Source organism: Morchella sextelata, assembly GCF_020137385.1.
Source record: "Morchella sextelata strain SCLS chromosome Unknown scls_9, whole genome shotgun sequence".
Lineage (NCBI taxonomy): Eukaryota > Fungi > Ascomycota > Pezizomycetes > Pezizales > Morchellaceae > Morchella > Morchella sextelata.
In genome coordinates this window covers 269,753-295,251 of record NW_025408624.1, presented here as the reverse complement: position 1 = coordinate 295,251, position 25,499 = coordinate 269,753, and the positions used below count along the sequence as shown (strand labels likewise).

Sequence of the window (25,499 nt, the reverse complement as noted above, 5' to 3'; positions counted from 1 at the left end):
CGAAAATCCTTGCGTCCACTCGGTGAGTTTGTTGGCACTTTTTCTTATCCCATTGCTTGGCTTTGTGTTGTCCAGTTATTATCTCTTGTTCTCGATCGAGCTCATCTGCGGTATACAATATTACATACCTGTCCCCTTCCTTGCTCGAGCTGTGATTGGCCCGGCCGTTTTATCTAGAGTATTTCACTCCTCCGTGCCTTCCTCGACGTCCATATCTTTACTGCCCATACCTTGTGCTGCTGTAGTTTATATCCCGCCTTCTTTATATCCTCAATTGCTCCACCAGTTTTAAGGCACCGTTGGATTCCGTCCAGCTAAATTACTGGTCCGCAGCTCCTCCACTTCACCCACAATGACGCCCGCTACCTCTTCTCCTCCTCTCCACCCTCTTACTCCCCTCACCCCCGACGAGATCCGATCATGTGCCGCCGCCCTCAAAGCTGCATACCCGCCCACGGCGGACCTGCAGTTCAAGATCATTACCCTCAGCGAGCCCACCAAAGCCTCGCTGATCTCGTGGATGGAGGGCGGCGGCGAGAGACCCCCGCGACGGGGCTACATCTCGTATTACGTCCGCAACACCGACAAGCTGTTTGAGGCGTATATACTGCTTGAGGAGGGAGAGGGGGGATTGGTGGCGGTGCTGGAGAGTAATTTTAGGGTGAAGGAGGGCTACCATGCGCATGCGGATGGACAGGAGATTGTGAAGGTGGAGGAGGTGGTGCTGCAGGACGAGGGGGTTAAGGCGGAGCTGGCGAAGTTGGAGCTGCCGGAGGGGACGGTGGTGATTTCGGATCCGTGGACGTTTGGTAGATATTATTCCCCCGGGCTCTTATCAGGCTATAGATGCTTTTTATAGAGCTTTTGGATTGATCTTAATTTGGTAAGCTTACTTTTATCGATCTGTCTAGGCTCCGACGGCGTTGAGGACCTCTGCCGCCAATTCCAGTGCTTCCTCTACATCCAGGACCCACACAGCAAGAACCCCGACTCAAACCACTACGCCTTCCCGCTCTCAATATGCCCCGTTTTCGACGTCCAGACCAGCAAGGTCACCCGGATCGAGAATCTCCCCACCGGAGCTGACTTCACACCCACTCTGCCAAAGCCATACAAGATCCCGCCTCCCTCCGAGTACACCCCCGAATGCCAGCCATCGCTCCGGACCGACCTGAAGCCGCTGCAGGTGGTTCAGCCAGAAGGCGCGTCGTTCCAGATCTTGGATGAGCAGCTTGGAGGCGGTGTTGTGGAGTGGCAGAAATGGAGGTTTCGGGTCGGGTTTAACCACAGGGAGGGCATGGTGCTGTATAATGTGACGTATGATGGGAGAAGCTTGTTTTGGAGGGTGTCGCTGAGTGATATGAATATCCCTTATGGGGACCCACGGCCTCCGTACCATAAGAAGGCGGCATTTGATCTAGGAGATGTGGTAAGAACCTTTTTTCCTTTGGCCCCTGCCTAATCATGATATCTCACTCGGCATCAAACTGAAGTATATCTATAAAACCATAGGGCGCCGGAGTCATGGCGAACAACCTAAGTCTCGGATGCGACTGTCTAGGCTCCATCCACTACTTCTCCGCAACACTCTGCGACGATGCCGGCAACCCGCAAGCCATGCCCAACGTCATCTGCGTGCACGAACAAGACGCCGGCATCGGCTTCAAGCACACAAACTACCGCACCGGCCGCGCTGTCATCATCCGCAACCGCGAGCTCGTCATCCAGTCCATCATCACCGTCTCAAACTACGAATACATCCTCGCCTTCATCTTCAACCAGGCCGGCGAGATGAGCTACGAGGTGCGCGCCACGGGGATCCTCAGCACCGCGCCCATCGACGAGGGCGTCGAGGTGCCCTGGGGCACCGTCGTCCACCCGGGCGTGCTGGCAGCGCACCATCAGCACCTCTTCTCCCTCCGCCTCGACCCCGCCATCGACGGCCACGAGAACCGGCTCGTCTATGAAGAGGCCCACGCGCTGCCGCGAGACCCTAAGACGAATCCTCACGGCGTGGGCTACGTCACGAGGGAAACGGTGGTGGAGACCTCGGCGGGGCTTGACACGGACGTGGATAGGAATAGGGTGTTTAAGATCCAGAATGCGGGCGTGAGGAACCGCGTCAATGGGAAGGCGGTGGGGTATAAGATCGCGGTGCCGCCGTTCCAGAAGATGCTGGCGGATGGGGAGAGCTGGCATTATCGGAGGGCGGAGTTTGCGGATAAGGCTGTGTATGTGACGCGGTATCGCGAGGGGGAGCTGTGGGCGGCGGGGAAGTGGACGAATCAGTCGAGGGGTGGGGAGGGGGTGAGGACGTGGGCGGAGAGGGGGGAGGGGGTGGTGGATGAGGATTTGGTGGTGTGGGTGCAGTTTGGTAGGTTTTTCTTTCTTTTTTGTTATGGCTGTAGTTGGTTTTGATAGAGATGTTGGGTGCTGTCTTGGGGGTGGTTTAAGGGAGTGGCGGAATGGTTTCGGGAATTATCACTGACAACTGAACAGGGATCAACCATATCCCCCGGATTGAAGACTTTCCTGTAAGTGTTCATTTCCCGTATCTAACCTCGGCGTGTTGCTAATATACATAACAGGTCATGCCCTGCGAAACCATCAAGGTATCCTTCAAGCCCGTCAACTTCTTCGAGCGGAACCCAGCACTAGACGTCCCGCCTTCCACGTAAGTTCCTTACTCCATGAACCACCCTATGATCATCCTACTAATTAATTGTCTTTTAATATATAGACAAGCTTTCAACAAAAGCGTACTGCTGAAGACTGACCTGAAGGATGCGGTTGCGCATAAGCAGTCTGGCGCTGCGGCGGTGGGGGGAAAGAATGGGGTGCTGAGGAATGGATGCTGTGATTAGAGTAGATGTTAGTGTAGTGGCCCTGGGTAGGAGGTAAACTAGCTAGCCTGGTTAGGTTGGCTGGAGTGTAGAGAATAGGAATAAAGATGCATAGTGCATAGATTCACTAGTAAATAGCTACGGGGTGAAATTACTAAGGCTCGTTTGGGAGCCGACCTCTAGCTAGAGTTGCAATTGTGTAAAATAACGTTTCACTCATCCTTCGTGAGCTAGTAGGGTAGGCGGAGTTTGGAGAAACGGAGGTTTCAATGGGGATTATATATTGGAAACCCTCTAATTTCATTTCGTGGAGTTGACGCCTTGTTTCTCTGCGCCGCCCCCGCGAGTTGGGCTGCTACAAACATAATTCGTTTTCTAAGTTTTAAGCCACTACTTGTAACGTTAATTGCTAACACGTTTTGAAGTCCGGCGGCTATCGTCCTGGATTGTAGTATTAATGTAATAGTGAATAGAGAGTTTTAGGTGGCTGGAGTCGTGGCTAGTGAGTATGGCATTGGCTTTTGCCGCATAGATACAAGTACATATAGTTACATGTATGTGCAAGTGTCCACTAGTTAGTATTGATAAACTGGTAAGACGTGATTTACTGTAAAGGAGTTTAGTTAATTAACTACATACATGTATTTAGCTAATCCACAATAAGGACGGGTATCGTCTCACTACTTGTTGACCACGTACCCGCTCCCTCAACTGACCAAGCTAGTACCCGCTCCTCCAATTGACCGACTGTGATTGTTGTCCTAGTCTATCGACAGTATAAGAAGAGATATCAGGCTCCCCTCTCCTCTCCTCCCCATCGCGGGGGTTATCACAGCTCTGCAGTGCAGCACAGATACCTCATGGATAGACCCTGTCCTGAGATCTAGAGGTGATTTCGACTAGATGACTTATCACGTCGGCTCACTGTTTGTTAAAGCAATTGGTGTATCGTTGATTGGGAGAATATGCTGCTTGGGGGAGAGGTAAACGGGCCTTTTTCGAACTGAGATTGAATAGGGTTAAGTTATGGCGCTCATTGGAATGGCCCACTGACATGGGTAGTAGATTAAAGCATTGCAAACGCTTTCCATTCTCCATAGAACTGAAAGGTATTAAGGCCAGAGATACTTCTTGTGAGAACTCCATTTTGGGGGTGAGAAAATGAAGTTTTCTAAATCTAGAACAGGTACAACAACGGAGCTTTTGGGCCGTGGTATAAACGCCACCTTAGGCGTTCCCCGAACGGTAATATGGATGTTTTTCGGAATATCCAGTGTTATCGATCACGTTACTGCACGTACACCAAGGTGGGTTAATTCGGTAGATATGAAGCGATGCACTCATGCATGTTTAAGTAAGCATTCACATATATAACGGTACTTTATGGCGTCGCCAATTAATATTAAGCTCATAGATATAGCTCCGTGACATATATATAACGTGGCGAAACGTTGAACAACTTATTCACCGGAACGCTGTGGATTTCCAGACCAACTCTCCCAGCTCCGCCCAGCCCAGCCGGCTAAAAGCTATAAGCGAGCCAAACTCGGAGATCGCATAGAAGCCCGAACCACGGAAAGCCTCGCCGCACCTCCGCACGCGATCTCCGGAACGTGGGCTCGAATTCTCCGGCGCCTCGGTATGATGATGCGAGATCAAAATGTTCCTCATTGCAAGGCTTAAAAGTGCTCCTGACTAGCAAGCTAGGAGAATATTAGACGACTGGCTAGGTAGTATAATAGCATATTAGCCAGTTTTAGCCGTTCGGAATCCGGTAAAAAGGTGGGGTCCTAGTGTTCGACCATGGGAGAAACGAAATTGCGGAGTACCTGCCTACCTTTTTCTGGATCATTTCAGGGCGTGACTTTATTCGCTTTTGGCTTTAAGCATACTTTACATGGGGGTGCAGGGTAATTATATATAATGAATGTTCTGTGGGGTGCAGTAGGCCGGCCGCTTAGATGGTAGTGTTTCGCATTCCGGCTGAAGTCGAGCTATGTAGCTAGCTCTGGCAGGGGGGTGATTCTTCAGCAGATATATGTCAACATCAAAATGTCAACATCAAAATCAGCCAGAGCTAGGGCCAGGACCGCGCCGAGAGCAATGCAATACCAAAAAGGGGAAAGTAATGATGCTCTCTCTGGTCATGTGTGGAAGTTACCGAATTCAAATGACCTCCTAGAGTATATACCGGAGTAATAATGGAGTTACATATCGCAACAGTCTCATGGCGTTCAGTCTGCTCAAAGGCAATACTGGCCATGGTTCAACAAGCCTTTCTGCACCAATTCAACCTCAACATGGCACCACTGCCAAGTTATTGAAGGGGATAACGAAATATATAAAAAACGTCTCGGCCTTAGCTCGTCCGAAGATAGCCCCTCAAATCACAGCTCAAGACCCCTGACGGGGATGCATTGGGTACACACATTCGGGAAAACACTAAGAAAATTCCCATGCGAAAATCATGATATCCTGATCATCACCACTCAATCCCACAACTTTAAAACGACTCCACCCCCCCCAACTCCACCGTTCGACCTCAGCCAGAACTTCAAGCACCATCCACTGCAATGTTGTTCCTCTTTGTCCTCCTCAGCTCCCTCCTCAGCACCGTGCTCGCGGCCGCCAACCCCGGCGCCTGCACTGGCTCTTGCAACGTCCACGATCCTGCTGTGATCCGCCGTACCTCGGACGGTACTTACTTCCGCTTCTCGACCGGTAACAAGATCCAGATTGCTACCGCATCCGACATCTCTGGCCCATGGACCATTAAGGGAAGTGCACTCCCAAGTGGTTCCTCCATCGCCCTTACGGGCAACACGGACCTGTGGGCTCCTGATATTTCAAAGGTCGGCGATGTTTACTACCTCTACTACTCCGTCTCTACCTTCGGTTCCCAGGAGTCCGCAATTGGAGTGGCCACCTCGACGACCATGGATGTAGGCACATGGACCGACCACGGCAGCACCGGTATCCGCAGTTATACCGGCAGCGCATACAACGCCATTGACGGAAACCTTGTCCTCTCCACCTCCGGATCATACTATATGAGCTTCGGTAGCTTCTGGGGCGACATCTACCAGGTGCCCATGGCAAACCCACCGCTCACAACCGCCGGAACCTCCGTCCAGATCGCATACAACTCCAGTGGCGCCCACGCCGTCGAGGGATCAAACATCTACTACCGCTCACCGTACTACTACCTCTTCTTCTCGTCCGGTACCTGCTGCGGATACGACTCCAGCCGCCCCAGCCAGGGCAACGAGTACCGCATCAACGTCTGTGTCTCGACATCCATCAACGGTGGCTACGTACGTGTTCTCCTGCCCCCCCCTCTGGCGCTGACTGCTAACAGTCTGTGGTATAGTACGACCGCAACGGTGTCTCCTGCACCGCGAGTGGCGGGACCCCCGTTCTCACTTCGCACGATAACGTGTATGGACCCGGTGGACAGGGTGTCTTTGCCGACTCCAAGGCCGGAGGTGCAATCCTCTACTACCACTACGGTAACTCCCCACCATCCTCCTGCCTTTAATCTCCAGTTGGTGGTACTTGTACTAACATCACATCAGTCGACACTACCATCGGCTACGGCGACGGCCAGAAGAGGTTCGGATGGAACGTCATCGGCTGGAGCGGCGGATGGCCCACAATCTAGATGTGGCGGTGAAGTCAGTTTATGTGTCATGATTCTAGATAATCGATTATGTGGGGGGTGTGGTTGGGGACGAAAAATAAAAATAAATTCAATACGAGTGATATGTTATGATTCTGCCTGTCTGTGTCCGAGTGCCTAGTGGTGAATTAAACGTGATTGATTGGTTGGTTGATAATTCATTGAATGAAACGTGAGTTGAATGAACAGTGACCTTGACTCTGTGACCCGTACTTGAGTGGGATGGTTGCAGCTATGGACCTGGTTAGCTAGATGTAGTTCTGCCCCGTGTCGCGAACAAAGGGTTCGAACGACGTTGGCTGTTGTTGTTCTTGTTGTTGTTGTTGTGTGGGTATCAATAAGGATCGGATCGATGACACAATAGCGGAGCAGAACTCAATCGTTGGATAAAGAAAACAATAATAATGAACTGCCGATCGCATATTGATCAAAGAACGTCCAGTACAATGCGGACACAACTTTAAAAGCAATTGTGACCAGCACCCATCAACCCCAATATTTGGTTACGCTATTTGACTCTTGGCTTTGACTCTTGGCGACACAGGGTTAGGGGTTGTGAGGAAAAGTCATAATGTTGCATTCTTGGTCATTGACCCCCCCCCCCCCCCCCCCGCGGGGCGGTTTTTCTTGGTTCTCTATTCTGGGACTCTATATGAGCTGTATACATTACTTCCAACATACTGGATCTGTTGCGAGTTCTTGGGTCTTGTAAGAAAGTAACGGACAATTGCTTCCTGATCGATGGCGGTGGCCGGGGGTGAATGTAGTCACTGTTTAGATATGTACGTAGATTAAAATCTGCGCCGGTTCTAATTAACTATATTTATAAACTAAATATAAATATTAACTACATCATATACACATCTCAACCACATCCACACATTAAACATCCACACCACATATATCTAAACCCTCACCGACTCCGGCGGCCCCAAATACGACGGCTTCACGCCGCCCAAGTCCACCACCACCTTCTGGAACACCACACCGGGCTCCACCGCCCAGATCTTGAGCGTATGCTTCCCCGCGCTCGCCACCGTATGGTTGGTGACAGATGTCCACACCGCGTCCAACACGGCCTTCTCCCAGCCCGCCGGCATGTCCAGCGGCTTCGCATCGGGAACAAATCGCACAACCTGCGGGGCGGCGTCGTCGAGCGCGATGGCGTACTTGAGCGGGCGGTACGGATCCATGTTGAGCGCGGCGCCGAGGTAGAGCGTGATGTTTGCGTTGTAGGCCGGGGTGGTGAAGACGTAGAGGTCGTACTCGAGGCGGGGGGAGTCCGGCGGTGTTTGGGTGGGGGCCAGGATGGGGGTGAGGGTCACGCCGGAGAGGGTGCGGCCGAGCTGGGGGATTGTTTGGTAGGCTGCGTCGGCGGTGGAGGTGTTGCGCGAGGTGTGCTCGGCTTCGATGGAGATGTACTTGTTGGATTCGACGAAGCCGTTCGTGAAGGAGGGTGGGATTGAGGTCTTGTTGATGGGGAGGTTGACGGATGGGGCGCCGAAATTGCCATATGAGGCTGAGGAGACAATGTCGATGAAGGCGATGTTGTAGCCTTCCGGGGCGGTGGCCCAGTCCACAGAGACCTCGATGCGGACGTCGGTTATGTCTTTGGATTGCGAGTTGATGTAGCCGGAGGAGGGGCTGACTTTGACCCAGGGGTTGTGGGGCGTGATGGTGAAGTTGAAGGAGTCGGTGCCCTTGCTAAAGACCTCGATCCAGCGGGTTTGGGTGCTGCTGAAGGGGTCGAGGACAGGTAGGACGAGAGTGTTGTTGCCGTAGGACACGGTATTGTAGCGGTCGTCACCGGGGATGGAGCCGTTGCTGGACTCAATGCTGACACCCAGGGAGCCAGCAAGAGAGTTCTCGAGGAGCTGCGTCCAAGCTAGGGGCGGGAGGGTGTTGCGCATGGGTTGCTGCCTGGAGAGATTGTTAGCAGTGCTTAGATGATTGTGATTTTGTGGGTTTCATAAGAGATGGCACGTACCAGTACTGGTATCCAAGATGGGTTTGTGACGCCATGTGGTTCCATTTCCCGTCGAGAAGTTTGTGGTACTGCTCTGTGAGCTTGTGGTCATCCTTGAACCTCTCCAAGACATAGTTTGCCAGCGAATTGGCACTGTTTCTCCTCTGGTTTGCATAGAGGTTGTTCTTTGCCGACGAAATATGTATATCATGGACGATATACGCAGCCTTCACTGGATACGACACAAGCTGGAAGAACGCCGGCTTTGTATCATGAGACAGCTTATTATAAACCGCTTCAGCTCTCGCAGAAAGATCTTTCCATGCTGCAAGAACCGTGTCGGCTTCGCGGTAGTTGATGATGTTGTAAGTCGCGGGGTCTACCAGTTCGAACTTGCGCCGCCCGGCAAATTTACCGTAGGTGTCAATGATTGAAGCAATCTCGGGGCCGAGCTCGGAGCCAAATTCGCGCGAGGCCCAGGCTTGTTCCCAGCTGTAAACTTTGTCGACGGGGCCCCAGGTGTCAAAGTCGTAGGCAAGGCTCATGAAGTAGTCGATTGGGAGTTCCTGGACTTAGAGTCAGAAAATGTGCTAAAAATGTGATTTCCGGGCTTCTTACGAGTGGCTTGAGGTCTCCGACGTTTACTACCCAGATTTGGCGGGCGTTCTTTTGATATGCGATGTTCATCTGCTCCCAGACCTTTTGGAGCTGCATCGTGTTGATCCATTTGTAATCTCTTGGGTCGCCAACAACTTTTGTTTAGACAGGTTAGAATGATTTGTGGTAGTTACGGTTGGGGTAGTAGAGTCTTACAGTCAAAGTGGTAGTAGACACCCGCACCACCAACTCTGTCAGTCTCGTTGCTGACTGGGGCCCTTCGAAGATTTCCCCAGTTGTCATCAGCCCACAGAAGAGTAACATCATCTGGAACCCTCATCCCTTCTTCGTAGTAAGATTGGATCTGTATGTAATGTTAGGAATATTGTCGATGCAGGGACGCCAAGAGGGGGCCTACATCTTTGTACAAACACCACACCTGGGGTACCGTTTCAACATCTACACCTAGGACATCACCGAGGATCTCTCTTTGATCTGCCACTACCTTCTCCAACAAGTCCGTCACGACATCTTCGCTCAGGACATTGTCACCATTACCTCTCATCCCTACTATCCAGTAGTTTTCAAAGTCCCTGCCTCGCTCTATACCTTCTCTCCAGAACTCTTTGATGTTCTCCTCGTTTGTTGCATAGCTCCATGTCCCGTTACCAAACGTATTCCACTCCTTGGTGCTCCTCATCAAGGGCTCAGTATGGGACGTCGACATCACAATTCCATACATATCGGCTGTCGCCTGGTTCTCAGCATCATCAACGCCAAACATACTGTCCCACATAGTGGGCCACAGAAAGTTTGCCCTAAGCCGAAGCAGCAGCTCAAACACAAGGCTATAGAACTCATGGTTATACCCGGGCCCATACTTCCCGGGAGGGAAGTTCTCATTGACCCAGTTCGTCAACGCCGGCTGCTCGTCGTTCAAGAAGATACCGCGATACTTTACCGACGGCGGGCCCTGCACGCGCAGCACATCGAGCGCATACACACTCGAATGCCTGATCGCCGGCACATCAGCCCAGAAGTACCACGGCGACACGCCGATCTGCTCGGACAGGTCGTAGATTCCGAATATGGAGCCGCGCTTGTCGCTTCCCGAGATTACGAGCGCCGAGGTATAGCCCGGGAGCGGGTTTTGAACAACTTGCGTCTGGAAGGACTCCCATTTGCCAGTGGTGTTGGATACGTCGAGCTTGCCGGCGGTGATGAGCGTGTTGATAAGCGTGGATTTGCCGATGGTGCCGACTATTATGGCGGTTTTGGACTTGGTGGAGGAGGCGGTGGTCATGTTGCCGAGGGTCAGAGTGAGGCTGTGGCCGGTTACTCGATTGAAGTCTTCGGCGAGGTCTTTGGCGGCGCGGATCACTCCAGGCCAATCTGCAAGTGCGGTTGAGACTATTAGTATAACACTAATGAGTGGAGTGTATCAGTATAGATGGCAAGAAATACCATTCCCATCTAGGAGCAAAGCAGCAGTTTGTCCTTGGGCGACTAGGCCTATTCCCCCATCGATCTTTTCAAAGGAAACTGTTCTCTTCTGTCCAAGGGCATTGACCAAAAACGGATTCAGAAAGATTGACAGGATAGCCAAAAATGGCAGGACCCGGAGGAATTGATCTTTTCGCAACATCTTCTTCTGCCTCTTCAGCAACGCAGAAGCACGAGTAAGAGCACGCCTTTAGGGAACGTCCTTGGAGGAATTGAGGTTGGAAGGAAAGATAACTCCCGGACTTTGCTATTTAAGCCAAAAAACTAGGCCCCATATAAGTCATGGGATACATAGTTGCTTCTAACAATGAGGTAAAAAGGACTATATTATTATGCAATTAAATCGCCGAAATTTACCTCCATTACCAGGCTAAAGAAGCGAAATTGCGATGAGAACCCGGATTTGACAGTATGGATTATCAGGCTATTCAGAATGAGCCTATCATGACAAGTACGTGCCATGATAGATGTTTAAAAAAGGCGGGGGATTCGGGAGGGAGATCCTGGGGAAGGGGTTTTTAACCTGGGGTAAACTTCCTGGGGCTACAGATATCTCTTCAAATTAGCCTGAACTGCTCTGTTCAACGGAAAAATCCACAAAATATAATGTGGGGTAGCTGGGGTATACTGGAAAGGTGTGGGGAATCAGGGTGCAAAGCCCATATCTGGGAGATTCGTCCTGGATCTAGGCCGTAACTGACGTCAATATTGTGGTTATTCATTCTCACTAATGGGTTTCGTAGATCGATGCGGTACCGTAAGCACAACGAGTCGATATCCGAGTGGCTTTGACATGTAGTACTTACGTGTGGAAGTGTACTATCCTGGGTGGCGAAAGCAATATACATACTCTAGATAAAGGAGAATCATGTTGTTGAATTCACTGTTATGCTATAAGTACATATACATGTAGTTACTTGACTGTGGCAACGGGTAAAAAAATAAGCCTCCAATTACGATTTGCTGGCGGAGGAGGCTTATATAAGCGTTTTGCACCCAAAAAGGGTCACTTTAGCATTACCTTGGTGTAAGCCTCCAAATCGGGTAATGCTCTGTCCCACATAAGGCATATATACGCCTTTACCTGCCCAAAAGCCTGATTTTAAGGCAAATCTTAGGTTACGTAATCATAATTAGTGGCAAAATAGGCATTATTTCGTGATATGTCTTAAACAGCGCTTATTTGAGCTCAACGCTGATTGGCTAGGAAGTATTATAGGTAGGTAATCCTGATATAGGGCTTATCTAAGCCGGGAAACTGTGGATGACTAAGCCTGTAGCTGAGCCGGGTAACTCCCTAATCTATGTAGAGGCATCCGAATCATAACTCATCTTTCCCTCCTAACCTCGTACAACCTTCCGCGCGTGATTTTGGTACGTTTCCTTCTACCTAGTACGTAATACATGTAGATACTAATCTTCGTTTTAGCCCTTTAGCCCACGATACCCTTGTTTTACTTTTACCCTTAATTAACCCTGTCGCGTCGCACGGGGCTTGACGCTTTGCACTCAGCAGTGCAACTAGCCAGCGGTGGGGTCCTACCCCCCACCAATGGGGGCGGGCATCGTGGGGCGCTTCATGGGTTCCTGTCGTTCACGGTCCTTTGGGCCCTGAACGTTCCCGACGCGTCAGGTTTGTGGTGTCAGCTTCGAGTCGACAGATAAGCGTCGTGAGCCTCTTACATGGGGACCGGGGTACTGGCTGCTTTCCTGGCGTTAGGAGATCCCTCCTGTATATCATTCTCCCAATTTTGGTGTTTACTAACCCCCGATACTGTGCCGCTTCACCCCTTTTAGATCGTTGCCTAGTCATCGGACCTGCCTTCGTACGCTTCGTACGAACGTGGCGGCATCGTCGAGAGATTAAATTTGTGGATGGAGCGGGCATCGCTTTCAGGCCAAACATGTGGAAGTTTGGTGCCTGCTCCGCGATCTAGATTAGGATCCGCGCACATAGCTGTAGTACGTCTTTTTGGGATATAGGGCTGTATTGCGCGATAATTAGGCATGTAATCTACGTACAATTAGACTCCAGGCACCGATTAGGAGGTGCATATGTATCTAGATACCCAAGCGCTCAGGTAAAAGTCGTGTTTTGGCTGTACTGCGCATCAAAACGGTGATATTACGTGAAATCGTATCGCGCGTATCGCCAAGAAACGATATTTTTGAACCCTAACCCTACTTTAGTCGTTTCTTGGCGATAGGGCTCAAAAAATCGAAAAAACGACATTTCGGCTTATAATTGGGCCCGTACACTAGATTAGGGGGTATCACGACAGAATATTGCTTTTTAATCACATTTTATTGCTTTTTCCTAGACTAGGGTCGTAACGTCATGAATCGTAACAAAATCAACGCCTTTTGAGACATCAGGGGCATCAGGGGCACCAGGGGTAATTATATCGTGCATCTTGGTGGGTATTAGGGTGTGGATTCCGAGCTCAAACAGCACCACGTGGGGCTTTTTTGCCTCGAGCTCTAGTATTCCTTCCAGGCGCAGGGGCAGGTGCAAGGGTTGCGGCTTGAGCAACACCAGGCGAAATCGTCGTGGTGGTGGTGGTGGTGGTGGTGGTGGTGGTAGGCGTGGTAGGCGCAATACTAGGCGCAACCACCCTAGGAGGTGTAATTGGTACAGCAGGCGGAATTGGTGCAGCAGGCGTAGCTGGTGCAGCAGGCACATCTTGTGCAGGGGTAGGCGCACGAGGAGTCTGCGCAATACCGGGAGTTGGCGCAATATTAGAAGTACGAGGAGCCTGCGCACGTGCAGGGGTTTCTTCGTGCGCCACTTCTGACCGCACCTCCTCTCCCCAATCGTCGTCGTTGCCCGCCAAATCTACCAAAACTTGGCCTGTATCCTCGGGTTGAGGTGCACCTCCGGAATCGTCATCGGGAAGCATAAAGAAGCGCGTGTCGTCATCAATATCGTCAAAGTCCTCGTCCCTGCCGTGCCTGACCTTTTTGCGCTTGGTTTTGGGTGGTTTGACGTGATAATGCGACAAATCAATGCCCTCCCACGCCGCCGATGCACCCAATCGGTCCCAGAATCGATTCAACGCCGTCCTATTGTAATCTGCAGAATAGGGTTTGTGGATATGCATCTTGGTAAACGTGCACATGTTGACGTAGATTACTGCACGGATTAGCGATTGACTGATCGCCCAAAGGGGGGGGTATTACCCTTCATCATGAATTGCACTCTTTTGGATGACTTTGCGATATCGACAAGGGGCTCCACCCAGTAGAATATCGACATCAGATTCTCGATATTGTAGGCTTTGGCGTAGTAGTCTCTGATTGCGTCGAGATTACGTGCAGATCGGAATAATACACCCTCCTGGGTAAGAGTCTGCTGCACGTGCTCAAAAAAACGTTCAATCGTCTGATGCTTAATCTGGTGGATACCGTTTTGGGTACGATTGCGTACTAGATTGAATATGGCGGTGTCCTTGACGAAATCGGCACCAAAAGCCGTTGAGATTAGAGAATCGATGTCATCGATCACGAATTGCCTCAGATACGTACGCCTTGCAAGGCTCTTCAGCACCCCAAAGAGGTAATCATTCGCAGGGCTGAGCTCTTCCTGATTGGCGCCTCGCTTGAATTTGGAAGAGCTCAACAAGGCCTTCTTTACCTCCGACAGAAGCCCGGTGCATTGGCTAGGGCGCTCACCGGCCAGCAAGCCGCTGAAGAAGCAGTACGCCATCTGCACATCCTCCACCTCCCAACGGCATCGATTTTTATATGTCTGGTGGCGTCACGTCAGTCAGTCAGTCAGTATCAGCGCACCTACCACCCCCTGCACCGTACTCACGTTGATCTCGAAGATACGCACTTCCTTCTCAGCGCTGGCGTCCGAATCTGCCATATCTGGCATACTGACGAAGATTGGCGATGGTCTGGTAGGTTAGCGATGGTCTGGTAGAGTAGCGATGGTTTAGTAGACTGGCGAGGTGTGGTGTGATATCTTCGTGGAGGTTGATGCTGGTATGTTGACGTCACCACACCCTACTTCCGCCTCATTGAGCCTCATATGGCCCGTGCACCTGCCTAATACGGCTAGCGCGGTCTTAAGATAGTCCTCAACCATCGTCAACCTCCACGAAGATATCACACCACACCTCGCCAGTCTACTAAACCATCGCTACTCTACCAGACCATCGCTAACCTACCAGACCATCGCCAATCTTCGTCAGTATGCCAGATAGGGGCCTTGATCTCGATCGATTCCTAGCATTACCTGGTAGGGCTATACACGCGTTAGGCAAGCGCAAACGTGACGGGGAGCGCCTTTGTACCCCAGATGCCGATAAGGACGACGAAGACGAGCCTCCTGCTGAGCACGAGCATCAATCTGAGCATCAATCTAAGGCAGATTTAGAGCCCGATTCTGAGCCTGATAATGACGAATATCCGGTGGTATCTGATGACGAAGGACGCCCTGATATCTTGGAAGGAAACACCGTTTGGACCGAGCAATTGGCAGAGCAAAACGCCGATATAGAGGAGGCAGAAGCACCCGTTTTGCAGGAGGCGGAGGAGGCGGAGGCACCCGGAGATGCAGAAACGGTGCCTGAACCGACGATTGCTTGGAAACCTCCTACTTCAAAGCACCCAATGAGCCCGTTTCTTTTTGCTTTTGCTGTTTGGTGTGATAGGGTTAATATTAGTCGCCCAGATTACGCTGCTTTGCTCGAGGTAATACACCTAGCACGTGACAACCCGGATGTTTGGAAACACCTCCCAAATACGCTCGACACCCTCCAAAACCATTACCAGGCACAGATACCCGCACCGCCAATCTACGAGTGCAAGATCGATCTCAGATTAGATAAGATGCCAACGGGTCAATCAGGGGCTGGTAAAGCCTATTTTTTTGACCCAATCGAGCTGACACAGACGATATTACGCTCTAAGATGAGGCAGCACATGCATTTTGGTATGGCGCAATTGGTGGAGGAGGCGTCAGAATTGTGGCACGGAGAGGCTTGGGCGGAGTCTATTCGCACGTGCAGTGGTGTATTTGCTCGATATCCTGACGGTCTTACACCCTCCTAAATTGCACCCAATTCTAAGCAAATCAAGACTGACTAATCAACAGGCTCTCCCATATTTCCTTCTGATTTTGTCACGTATCGAGAGTCCAATATGCTGCATGCTGGGCGTGTACGATGCATTTACCAAGACATGCGTACCGCACCTACCGCCGGTGCACCTACCGCCGGTGCACCTACCACCGGTGCGCCTACCACACCCAATATCGTCGTATATTTAGAGCCCGTCATGGGATACGTCGATTTGGCTGACGATATCAAGCCTTTGGTGACGCACCCACCACCCCACCCTGGAGAGTGCTTCCTAATCGAGGACATCAGGTTGATATCAGCCAATCAGATATTCGCTAGATTAGGTGAAAACGTCACATTTGATCGCGATTTCCGTGACGACAGAGACCTCGCTGAAGAGGCTGAATTGCTCGGCAGTCAAGAGGCTGCTAGAGAGGGTGCTAGGTTAGCACGTCAGGCAGCACGTCAAAACGCTGGTATGCGGGTGAATCAAGCCCAGGCACCAAATCAACGCCAGGCACCAAATCACGGTATGCCCCCACCTCCGCCTCCAAACCAAGCCTTCAACCCTACCGCATTAATCAATATACGCAGGGTAATCAACCTATCAAAACGCTCGATTAGGGCAGTACGTCTTACCCACCCAGTCAGGGCAGAGCTCGAAATCAAGGCGTACGGTAGGCAGGTGCTTGAACGTGATTTTGTATCACGTGCAGGGCAACGGCCAATCAGATGCATGCCCCAGATGACGTTTATCGACGGTTTTGGCTTATATCGCAATATGTACAGATCGCTGACAGGTGGGTGTATGGCGTATACCCCCCCCTTTGTGATTTACCGTACTGACTGATGCGCATCAGGGGTATATATGATACCGTCTAACCTACCAATCAGAGAGCGTACCAGGCTCGTTAATGTCTTTCCCCTGACGCTTGGACCACACGGTAGCGATTTGCGCGACGTTTTAGGGTGCCTGGAAACGCCCTCCAAAAAGCTCGAATCCGGGGTAATAATGCAGATTCCGTATGGCGAATCGGAGGCGCTAGTGGAGGCGTTTGTGTCGTCATTTGCGCTAGGGTATCTAGGTGATATGCCTCAGCAAAACGAATGCGCTGGCTTCCTGCGCCAAAACGCTGCTTTCGGGTGCAGAAGCTGCCTAATACCATCAAAAGAATACGGCAATTTGGACTACGATATCACCAAAAGAGGCAGATATCACCACGTGACGCTAGATATTAGGACTAAAGCGTCAGATATGCCGCCTACTAGGCGCAAAGCGCATCTCCGAGCGCTGGGTATCAACGAGCTGCCCTCCCCTGTTTTGACGTCATTAGCTCCCGCAATTGACGTGTGTAGGAGCTTTCCGCCTGACCCCCCCCATGCCGAGATGTCCGGAATAGGGCGTTTACTTCAGGATCTTTTGATCGACAATCTCCTGTTGCCCAATCAACGTGAGGCATACGCCTCCGTCTTCCGGAAGCAAGCCCTACCACCAGGCTGGTGCAGGGTGCAAAACCCCCTACGTCATCGCAATTCCTGGGATTTGAGCGAGCAAAGCAGGGCTTGTGTCATAACGGCGATGGTTTTGCGTACCTGGCTGACAAATCAACGCCTCCAACCTGCCCTATTACGTGCTATCAGAGCAGAGTATGATGCAGAATTGAGTCCTGATTTGCGCCTAAAAGAGTGCGATATCGTGACTAGGGTCTATAGCCAGTTAGCATCGAGCTACACCCTGATTACCAAGCACTGCTTGAGCGCTGATAACGTGCAGAATATGAGCTCTTCAACGCTAATTTGCCGATCTCTGTCTCTTAGGCTGATCAATTGCGCGATTAGCGCAGGTACGCGGGGCAGAGGTGGTGTGGCATCACGTGCCTCCTCCTCAGGTGCCTCTCCAGCACCCATCAACGAAGACGACGATATCTCTGAGCCTGGGAGCCAATTAGGGGGTGCTCAGCCACCAAAGGCGTCAGCTAACGTGCTCGGGGGGTGGCTGAATCGACCAAATATCCACGTTGCAGTGCATTATCACGATTACTGCAGGCAATACGCCACTATCTGGAATACCAACGTCCTAATCGGAGAGCAATATCACCGTCTTTTCAAACGTCAGGTGACACACACCAACCACAAAGACGTTGAATTGCATCTTCTCCGCCACGACGGTAGGAAAAAGACCGTTAGATTTGTCCTAGAAGGCGCTTTCGAGGAGTCAAATCCGGAGATATCACGTGCCTTTGCTGATCTCAAGAAGGTGTGCCCTACCCTAATCGAATATCTGCTACCAGCGTCTTCACACCAATATCTAGAGGAAGCAGAAACAGGGGTAGAATCAGCACCAAATCACGTCAATCCCAGGGTTTTGGGTCGAGTTCCCGCCAATTACGTCAGAAACACCGCCCTTTTACCTACCAAATCACGTGCTTCTGGCGTCTTTGACGATATTCTCCGATTAGCGTACAAAAGGGACTATTTGCGCCCAAATATCGTCGATTTGGGTGCTAAACCGTATGCTTACTACCAGCGATTCACCTTTGTCGATCCTACAGAGCAGAAACGTATAGGGTTTACCAAAGGCACATATATTACCCTAAGAGCACCAAATCAGGGCGATACACCTCCACTAGTAGGCCAAATCGAGTATATCTTCACCCACAAATTGCACCAAATCGAGCGCCTATTCGTACACGTGCAGATATATGACGACACCGGAAAATTAGACCCAATATCATCGATTCCGGTGCTCAAATCAACCAATCGGAGAGCAGTATACGGGCTACCCGCTGTATCGTCAAAACGCCTCTATATTCTGCCTTTTGACCCGTCAGAATCGTCTTTAGATAGGCGCTTTTGGTGGTGCAATTGGGACGTTAGGTTCTGCTGATTTATGCTAAAAGGGGTGCACTAAGGAGGGTGTGGTGCGCAATAGGGGTGCACTAAGGAGGGGTGTGGTGCGCAATAGGGGTGCACTAAGGAGGGGTGTGGTGCGCAATCAATAGGGGGTTGGGGTGCACTAAAAAAAGCACTGTACTGTACGATTAGTAATTGCTTAGTAATAATATAAATACGTGCTCTAATATAATACATATCCACCAATAATCATGCCGAGGTATTGATCGTTATTTAATAGAGAGGTATATATGAAATTAAATCTTAAATAACGCTTATTTTTGTAAAATCTTATTTACCCGTAAGGCTAAGATAACGTATATTAATGTAAAAGAATACTTCACGATTAAAGATTATATAGTCATTATTTTCAAAGATACCTTATATTGAAATAAGCGATCATACACCGCGTAAGCCTTTTGTGAACTAATGCTTAATCGCTGGAGTTCGTCGTTAGAGACTTGAAATTAGAATAAGCAATATACTACCCAAAACGGTGATATTTGCCTTATTTGAGCCTACCCTAATGATTATTTTTTTACTGCTTCCCGCAGTCAAGTATGGTTTGGTGAATCCTTGGCGTAGGATATCAGGCTTATGCTGCGTTGCATGTTGCATCACTCGATGCTTGGCACGTGTTCCCTCTTGTGTTGTTGAACAAAGGCACCACAGGAAGCCTCGCCCAACCGGTCGTTAAATCTGAGAAGAGTCCCTGCTATCCCGAAATTCTCTCTCCAGAGCCATCGATTCATGGTATTGAGTACCATTTGAGTTTCCACACTGGCAATCCGGCTATTCTCTGTTAGATCTGGCAGTGTTTCTATGGACTTAGTACCGCGCGTACCATCTAAGCAACAACTGCCGTCTACACCCTGCCATTACGAAAGATACATGATAGACCCCCCGGTATGCCCCCATAAGACCTTCTTGCGGAGTAGAATTCATTGTACATGGCTATAACATCAGGCTAACCCTAATTGGTAAAGAATAATGGCCGTAGCTCTGGGTGAAGTGGGTTGAAACAAAGAGATAGTGGAGTCAAGTTAACAAAGAAGCAAGAATCGAAAACAAAATCTCGCCCGTAATGAATCGTTTCTTAAGTACTGTAGCCAGGTGCAACTGCATCCTATCTCCTCGTGAACAAAAATATTCCTACAAGCCTGTCAACTTGAGCAAAATACCCTTACAGTAAAAGAAGACCAGAGGAAGACACCAAGATGGCCAACAATCATTGGGGCCCTACACCATGGGCGGGTTCCGTGGCAATGTCAAGGATGAACCAGAGGTTTTCCGAGAATGACAATACGGATAATAAATACTCAACGTCAGCACCAATCTTCAATGACTTTCATGCCCCTGAAAATCTTACCTTCGAAGGGCGGCAAGCAAGGATTATACGTTTCGGGGCATGGAACTTACCAGACCATGTTGACGATCAAAGGGGATACCCCGCTAATCATCTTGAGGCTGAATTTCAGATAGCAGGAACTCAAAACCCGGACAGGGTTCCCGAAGCCTATACCGGAAGGTCCACGGAAGAGCAAATGCTCGACGGAGCTTTTATGTCGGAAGTATGCATTGATTTGAATGAAGAATGCGTAGCGGAAGACCTCCCAGCTAGCGTGGCTCTTTTCCATCACCAACAGGTTCTTACGGATGGGAGACGAGAGAATAGGGATTTCATAAGATACACCGATCTTTTTACGTCCGATGGCTGGTTGCAATTGTTTTCACAACGTTACTGGGTGTTTTTCTTGGGAGATTTCCAGGAACACAGCTTACCCTACCCAGCCCCAATTCCCACACTGCCTATCTTTGTACGAATATCAGTAGCAGATGAAAGCGGAGCCTATGTCCCGGGGCCTAGGATAAATCATGACCTTGTGCTTAGCTTGGCAGGAATGACAGCTCTGAATTTGCTTCTTGCTCCACTAAACAAGAATGCTGCAGATCCTCCAGAATTGATTGTCAACACCTGGTGGTCGGAGCAAGTGGATCCCATGATGCGTACTGTGCGCCCGCTTCAGGGTCCCACCTATGGGTACCCAGCATATCAAAGAATGTTTCGGCGAGTGTTCACATACATACACTACTACAATAGACCGCGAACTGACATTTACTTTGGGCGTTTCCCCGCAACCATGCTACCGCGAGACGTGCTTGGGCAAAAAACGGAACATCTGCCAGCCCTGGAGCCAGAAATCCCATTTTTACCGATTAATAATAATCGCCACTGGTGGTGCATTATCATCGACTCATATACGGCGCATGTCTATCAACATGAATCCGTCGCTCCTGGGGGCTTGAGTGGGCCTGTCACGGCTCGATTTATCCATAATATCAACAGGATACTCAGAGATCTCCCACCAGAACGGACAGCAGCCCTTATACAAAGGAGGGCTTTAAAACCTCACACAGATAAACCAGATGTATTGGCATGGGAAACTACTCAGCGTCAAACTATACCATACTTCAGGGCTTATCATATACAATCCTTACGTGCCGTAACCCACGTAGTTACCAGGCGTCAGAGTAGAAACGGTGCCGATTGTGGACTTTTTGTAATAACTTACATGAGGAATTTCATTAATAGCCTTTCGGAAGGTGTTGTAGGCGCTGAAAAACGCGATCTTAACGCCCCACCCTTTAACGTCGCTGCAGCACGTAGAAGGATACACACAACTCTCAATATTCATGTAAGTAAAAATTACCATTTCCCGGCCATCATTCACTTCGTTTTGTTAATATCTCTAATAGAGGGAACTACCTCCTCTGAACAACGAAGACTCCCTGGACTCTATAGGACAACAGTTAGCCAGGCATCCGGAGGATTTTCAGCGAGCCCTGTGGCATCTAGAAAATGCCGGTGCAATTCTTATTTGCTACACAAACACTGAGACTAGAGTACGGAACAATCCTGAAGGTGGTGCCGAGGTTTTTCAGTTACCGGATTGCGTACCTCGGGTGGATTCAAGTGGAAGGGTAACTTGTAATTGCGGGTTTAGAGTTATTCCTGTGCCAGAAGATCATAAGGTTATACTCCACAGGTGAATTATCCATTCAGTTGATACAGGGGTGAGAGGATGCAAAGAGTATATTCTAACTACATTCCGATAATTATAGTACAAAAATGCAGGATCTGGCCGATGTTGCTGCATGGGAGGAGTCAGAGCTTGGAAAGATCTCTGCAGCTGATATCGCACAAGCCAGTAGGGAACATTCCTTCGATATATACGACCTATATGAGGTTTATTATATATATACTGATAGCTTATCACAGGGGTGGATATATTGGCAACTATCACGTTTGCAGAAGGGACGCCAGAGTATACGGCGGCATTGGGGGCCGGCGCTTTGCGGAAAAAGGCTTTGGAAACTCAAGTTCTTGCACGTGCCTTGCCAAGACTTCTTGTGGGAAGAAATTCAAGAGGACCACGGCTTGGATGTAGAGGTGGATTTGTGATGAGTAACCATACTCCAGCAATGGCAGCTGAGGACAATAACTTGAAGGCTTGTGGATACAGGATGGAAAACCCAAACCAAACTAACGTTTTGGGGCCAATTCCACACCGGAAGCCTTATCCATTGTGTGTCAACGAGGGTCTTTGGGCCTGGGTTTCTAGGGCAATAACAGGAGCAGACACACAGACAAAAAGTACTGGGGATTTTTTACAAAGAAGCAGGATAAGAGCCAGAAGGCTATGTGACACTAAGGGTGGAATAGTGGTATCCAGAGAAGCACACCAGGATGCCCCTACAGATCACTACCAAATCCCTGTTATCGCTGAAAACAGAGGATTCTGGGAGCACGCAGGAATCTCCACAGCAGCAACACAAGCTGAAGCCCTGGCACGCAATTTAAGACGAGAGGCGCAGGAGGCTGGTTTTGCCTATTATGCACCCTACAACGATACTTACGATTCATTTGACGAAACCTTACCACTCACGTCTGGCATTCTACCACGCAAAGTGCGACGAACCCGTAATGTTGAACGAAATAAACGAAAACTTTATGAGCACTCGGACTCTGAATATGATACTGATGGAGCCTTCGATCCAACCGGCCAGTGCCGTAACAGAAAAAGATTTAGGCAATCTGCACTTCCACAAAATGTGCTGTCCTACGTGAGCGTTGGTCCGAAGGTTCTTGAACGCTCACTTCCAGTAGCACCTTGTTCCCAAGCTCTCGACTGGTATATAAATACTCATCAGACCAGAGTAAGGACAGAAAATCTCTCAAAGAAACAGCAAATGCCTCAGGGGCGCACGCAAATTAGCGTTTTAATCAAACATACAAACGGGGCTGGAGGCAAAGATCTGAGCTTTCGTTCTGGTACTCTCCCAAAACATATCCTGTTGGAGGGTTTTCAGAATCTTGTTAGATATCTTAAGGAACCTCCCCATGACTTGACCGAGCCAGGGGGAGTACCGAATGTGGTTCCCCAGATGGGTGAAACAGATGAGTTGGAGTATATGACAACGACGGGTATTGCACCTCTGGATTCTGAGGTAGACTTTGTGGCTTTCTGTGAAAATCTAGACGCCACTTGGAATGCAGATCATAACTCTACAAGTATGATTCAAGTATCAAGGTGGCCGACCTACTGTATGAACGCGGTTGACTTCACCTTTACCCATGGTGGCGTCGATCATCCCATCCCACGGAATATGCTGGATACGTTGGGAGGTGTCGAATCGGGAATTCAAGCTTATATATCCCAATTTATAGGTCCCCAATTTGAGTTTACATTAGATTACAGGCAAATGATGGGCGGTGTATACGAGCAGCCACAAACCTACTGGGGAATCCATGAACCGATAGTAAATGGTATTAGGATCATAGATCCTGCTCAAAGATTACTGGTAAACATTACTCTCAATATCAGGGCGCTTAACACCATAATACTCCACGAGGAGGTGAACTCATTTGGTGGGCTAACCACTCTTCATATTGCCGCATTGGAAACCATCAATGTTTACTTGACTACCCATTTCACTCAATTGGAGAAGTTTAAACGATTCTGCGCCAGTAGAAGCCGTCGATTGGAGTTTGAGAATCCCCAACTCTGTTACAACACCGGTCTTGTTCCAGGCGTCTTCGTCTGGACCCCCCTCAACACTCAGGAATTATGGGACGCGTTTCTCCTGACAGTTATCGATGGGGCTCCATTTGAAATGGCTTTTAGAAGACCGATTTTCTGTACAGGGGTTTGTCTGCTCTGTCCCACTTTTATACTAATAGTCTACTAACACTCCTCTAGCACATCGCCCCCACGGATACATTTGGTGGTACCATACGTTTTCGCTTTGGGCAGCACAGTGTAGGGCCAGATGTAATGATACCAGGGGCAGTTCATATCCTTAGAACCGATATTATCAATATCCCCGCCATAGCTCTAGGTAATGTTCTTATTACGCACGCAGCTACTCGTGCCCCATACTCTCATGTCATATGTGATGGATCCTTGCCGACACCTCGTGAAAATACGTTTTCGTACGTCCCACCAGGTATGGCCGGGATACTTCTGCTATTACGAGCGTCACTGGTGAGAGGAGATTTTGTACTTACGAGAATTGTGATCTATGGATGGGTATATATGGCTTTACACGTTTCTTAGTTTCAATATGGCGCGCTAATATTTGAGCAGATGGCTGGTTCAGCAGCAGAGGCTGCTCTGAGGGTAGCGGCGGATGCGGCTAGAGTCGTCCGAGACGCTGTACGGGCTGTTGACGATGCAGCACACCCAAATAATCCACCCAGAGACGCCCGCTGGGTGCAGAGACAACAGCAGCTGGTAGATGAGTATAATAAGAAAAATATGCCAGTACCGGTACCGGCACCGGCGCCGCCATAGGCACAGAGGAGGGGACTTCAGTCTGTTTAATTCAAGATTACGATGTAAAATAGTAAAATTCGAACTGGAATAGTTAGATAGGAAGGTTTCGTATTAATTCTCCCTTGATTATAACTATAAAACTACAGGTGATAACAGAATCTTCCAAGGCTCTAATTCTGTCATTTTACAAACATGGGTATAATGAGCTTGAATTGCACTATTGTCCAGTTCTTTTATTTACTCAATCTAAACTTTCCGGCAAAGCCCACTCTCATTACTAAAGAACTCTTCGCGGTTGTTTTATTTTGATTCTAATTAGCGCTACGCACTGGGAATATTAATAAGAATTAAAGGTATATATCCATTCCGCATTAATTGTGCCATCATTCCCAATTATATACAAAACTATTAAAAGAGGGTGCTACGAATTATAGTGTTGCCTAATAGATCTTTTATACTCAGGCTAGTTAATACCTGACATCAATTGCACACGGTGTCGTGTCATTTTAGCTAGGTTGTGGTCAACAAGAAGGAATATGAAAACTATCCTTTAAACGGACACTTTCAATTAGACCGGTAAAGCTAGATCCATGTATATGGAAGCTGCACTCTCATATAGCTAGACGGGTCAATGTTAATCCTTTGATTGAGTTACTAGAGCTAGAGATCTTTGTCGATCGCGACTCAATGCGGGAGTCAATACCACGTATATACTGTAGATACGGTTAGTTTTACTATTCTAATTCTTACAGAGTTGAGCGGTAAGAAAGAAAAAAAAAGATGGTAAGAGGTGATATATAGGGGCCGAAGTAATCAAAAAGATGAGATACAAAAGGTCGACTAGCCCTACGTTACCGTTGTTAACCCGGTACACTAGCTATAACGGAATACCAGGATCAGTTGGTAGTTGAGTTGATAAGATAAGATAAGATAAGATAGTAGGGACTCTCCTCAACCAGAACCAAGCTAGTGAAGCAATGTACCGTGCTAGTACAAAATCCAGCCCCAACTATCATTGACTCTAGACACATACCTGCAGCTGGGGGTGGCTGTACGTAAAAAGACGCCTTAATCGTATCTCCCGCAAATACTCACAAAATTACATATGGTATCTTG

At 49.3% G+C, this 25,499-nt stretch overlaps 7 protein-coding genes across 7 annotated transcripts; 5 read left to right on the top strand and 2 right to left on the bottom strand.

Annotated features, from left to right (window-relative positions):
• Nucleotides 1–352: 352 nt before the first annotated feature.
• On the top strand, nt 353–2,864 carry H6S33_012765 (uncharacterized protein; the record flags this gene model as incomplete). The annotated part of the gene is made up of 6 exons (XM_044844573.1): nt 353–809; nt 912–1,429; nt 1,513–2,374; nt 2,500–2,534; nt 2,589–2,674; nt 2,741–2,864. The coding sequence occupies 6 exons, from the start codon at nt 353–355 to the stop codon at nt 2,862–2,864; spliced, it is 2,082 nt and encodes a 693-aa protein (XP_044694474.1).
• An 882-nt stretch (nt 2,865–3,746) lies between these two features.
• On the top strand, nt 3,747–4,271 carry H6S33_012764 (uncharacterized protein; the record flags this gene model as incomplete). The annotated part of the gene is made up of 4 exons (XM_044844572.1): nt 3,747–3,826; nt 3,909–3,976; nt 4,030–4,197; nt 4,258–4,271. The coding sequence occupies 4 exons, from the start codon at nt 3,747–3,749 to the stop codon at nt 4,269–4,271; spliced, it is 330 nt and encodes a 109-aa protein (XP_044694473.1).
• Nucleotides 4,272–5,416: 1,145 nt separating this feature from the next.
• On the top strand, nt 5,417–6,504 carry H6S33_012763 (uncharacterized protein; the record flags this gene model as incomplete). The annotated part of the gene is made up of 3 exons (XM_044844571.1): nt 5,417–6,157; nt 6,214–6,352; nt 6,419–6,504. The coding sequence occupies 3 exons, from the start codon at nt 5,417–5,419 to the stop codon at nt 6,502–6,504; spliced, it is 966 nt and encodes a 321-aa protein (XP_044694472.1).
• A 923-nt stretch (nt 6,505–7,427) lies between these two features.
• On the bottom strand, nt 7,428–10,730 carry H6S33_012762 (uncharacterized protein; the record flags this gene model as incomplete). The annotated part of the gene is made up of 6 exons (XM_044844570.1): nt 7,428–8,442; nt 8,510–9,054; nt 9,107–9,240; nt 9,302–9,449; nt 9,504–10,477; nt 10,550–10,730. The coding sequence occupies 6 exons, from the start codon at nt 10,728–10,730 to the stop codon at nt 7,428–7,430; spliced, it is 2,997 nt and encodes a 998-aa protein (XP_044694471.1).
• Nucleotides 10,731–13,032: 2,302 nt separating this feature from the next.
• On the bottom strand, nt 13,033–14,456 carry H6S33_012761 (uncharacterized protein; the record flags this gene model as incomplete). Its single annotated transcript, XM_044844569.1, has 3 exons — nt 13,033–13,721; nt 13,769–14,336; nt 14,403–14,456. The coding sequence occupies 3 exons, from the start codon at nt 14,454–14,456 to the stop codon at nt 13,033–13,035; spliced, it is 1,311 nt and encodes a 436-aa protein (XP_044694470.1).
• Nucleotides 14,457–14,785: 329 nt separating this feature from the next.
• On the top strand, nt 14,786–18,541 carry H6S33_012760 (uncharacterized protein; the record flags this gene model as incomplete). Its single annotated transcript, XM_044844568.1, has 3 exons — nt 14,786–15,629; nt 15,690–16,331; nt 16,515–18,541. The coding sequence occupies 3 exons, from the start codon at nt 14,786–14,788 to the stop codon at nt 18,539–18,541; spliced, it is 3,513 nt and encodes a 1,170-aa protein (XP_044694469.1).
• Nucleotides 18,542–19,763: 1,222 nt separating this feature from the next.
• On the top strand, nt 19,764–24,401 carry H6S33_012759 (uncharacterized protein; the record flags this gene model as incomplete). Its single annotated transcript, XM_044844567.1, has 7 exons — nt 19,764–20,587; nt 20,648–21,242; nt 21,304–21,593; nt 21,670–21,755; nt 21,827–23,754; nt 23,808–24,137; nt 24,195–24,401. 7 exons carry the CDS (start codon nt 19,764–19,766, stop codon nt 24,399–24,401), a joined length of 4,260 nt encoding a protein of 1,419 aa, XP_044694468.1.
• Nucleotides 24,402–25,499: the final 1,098 nt, after the last annotated feature.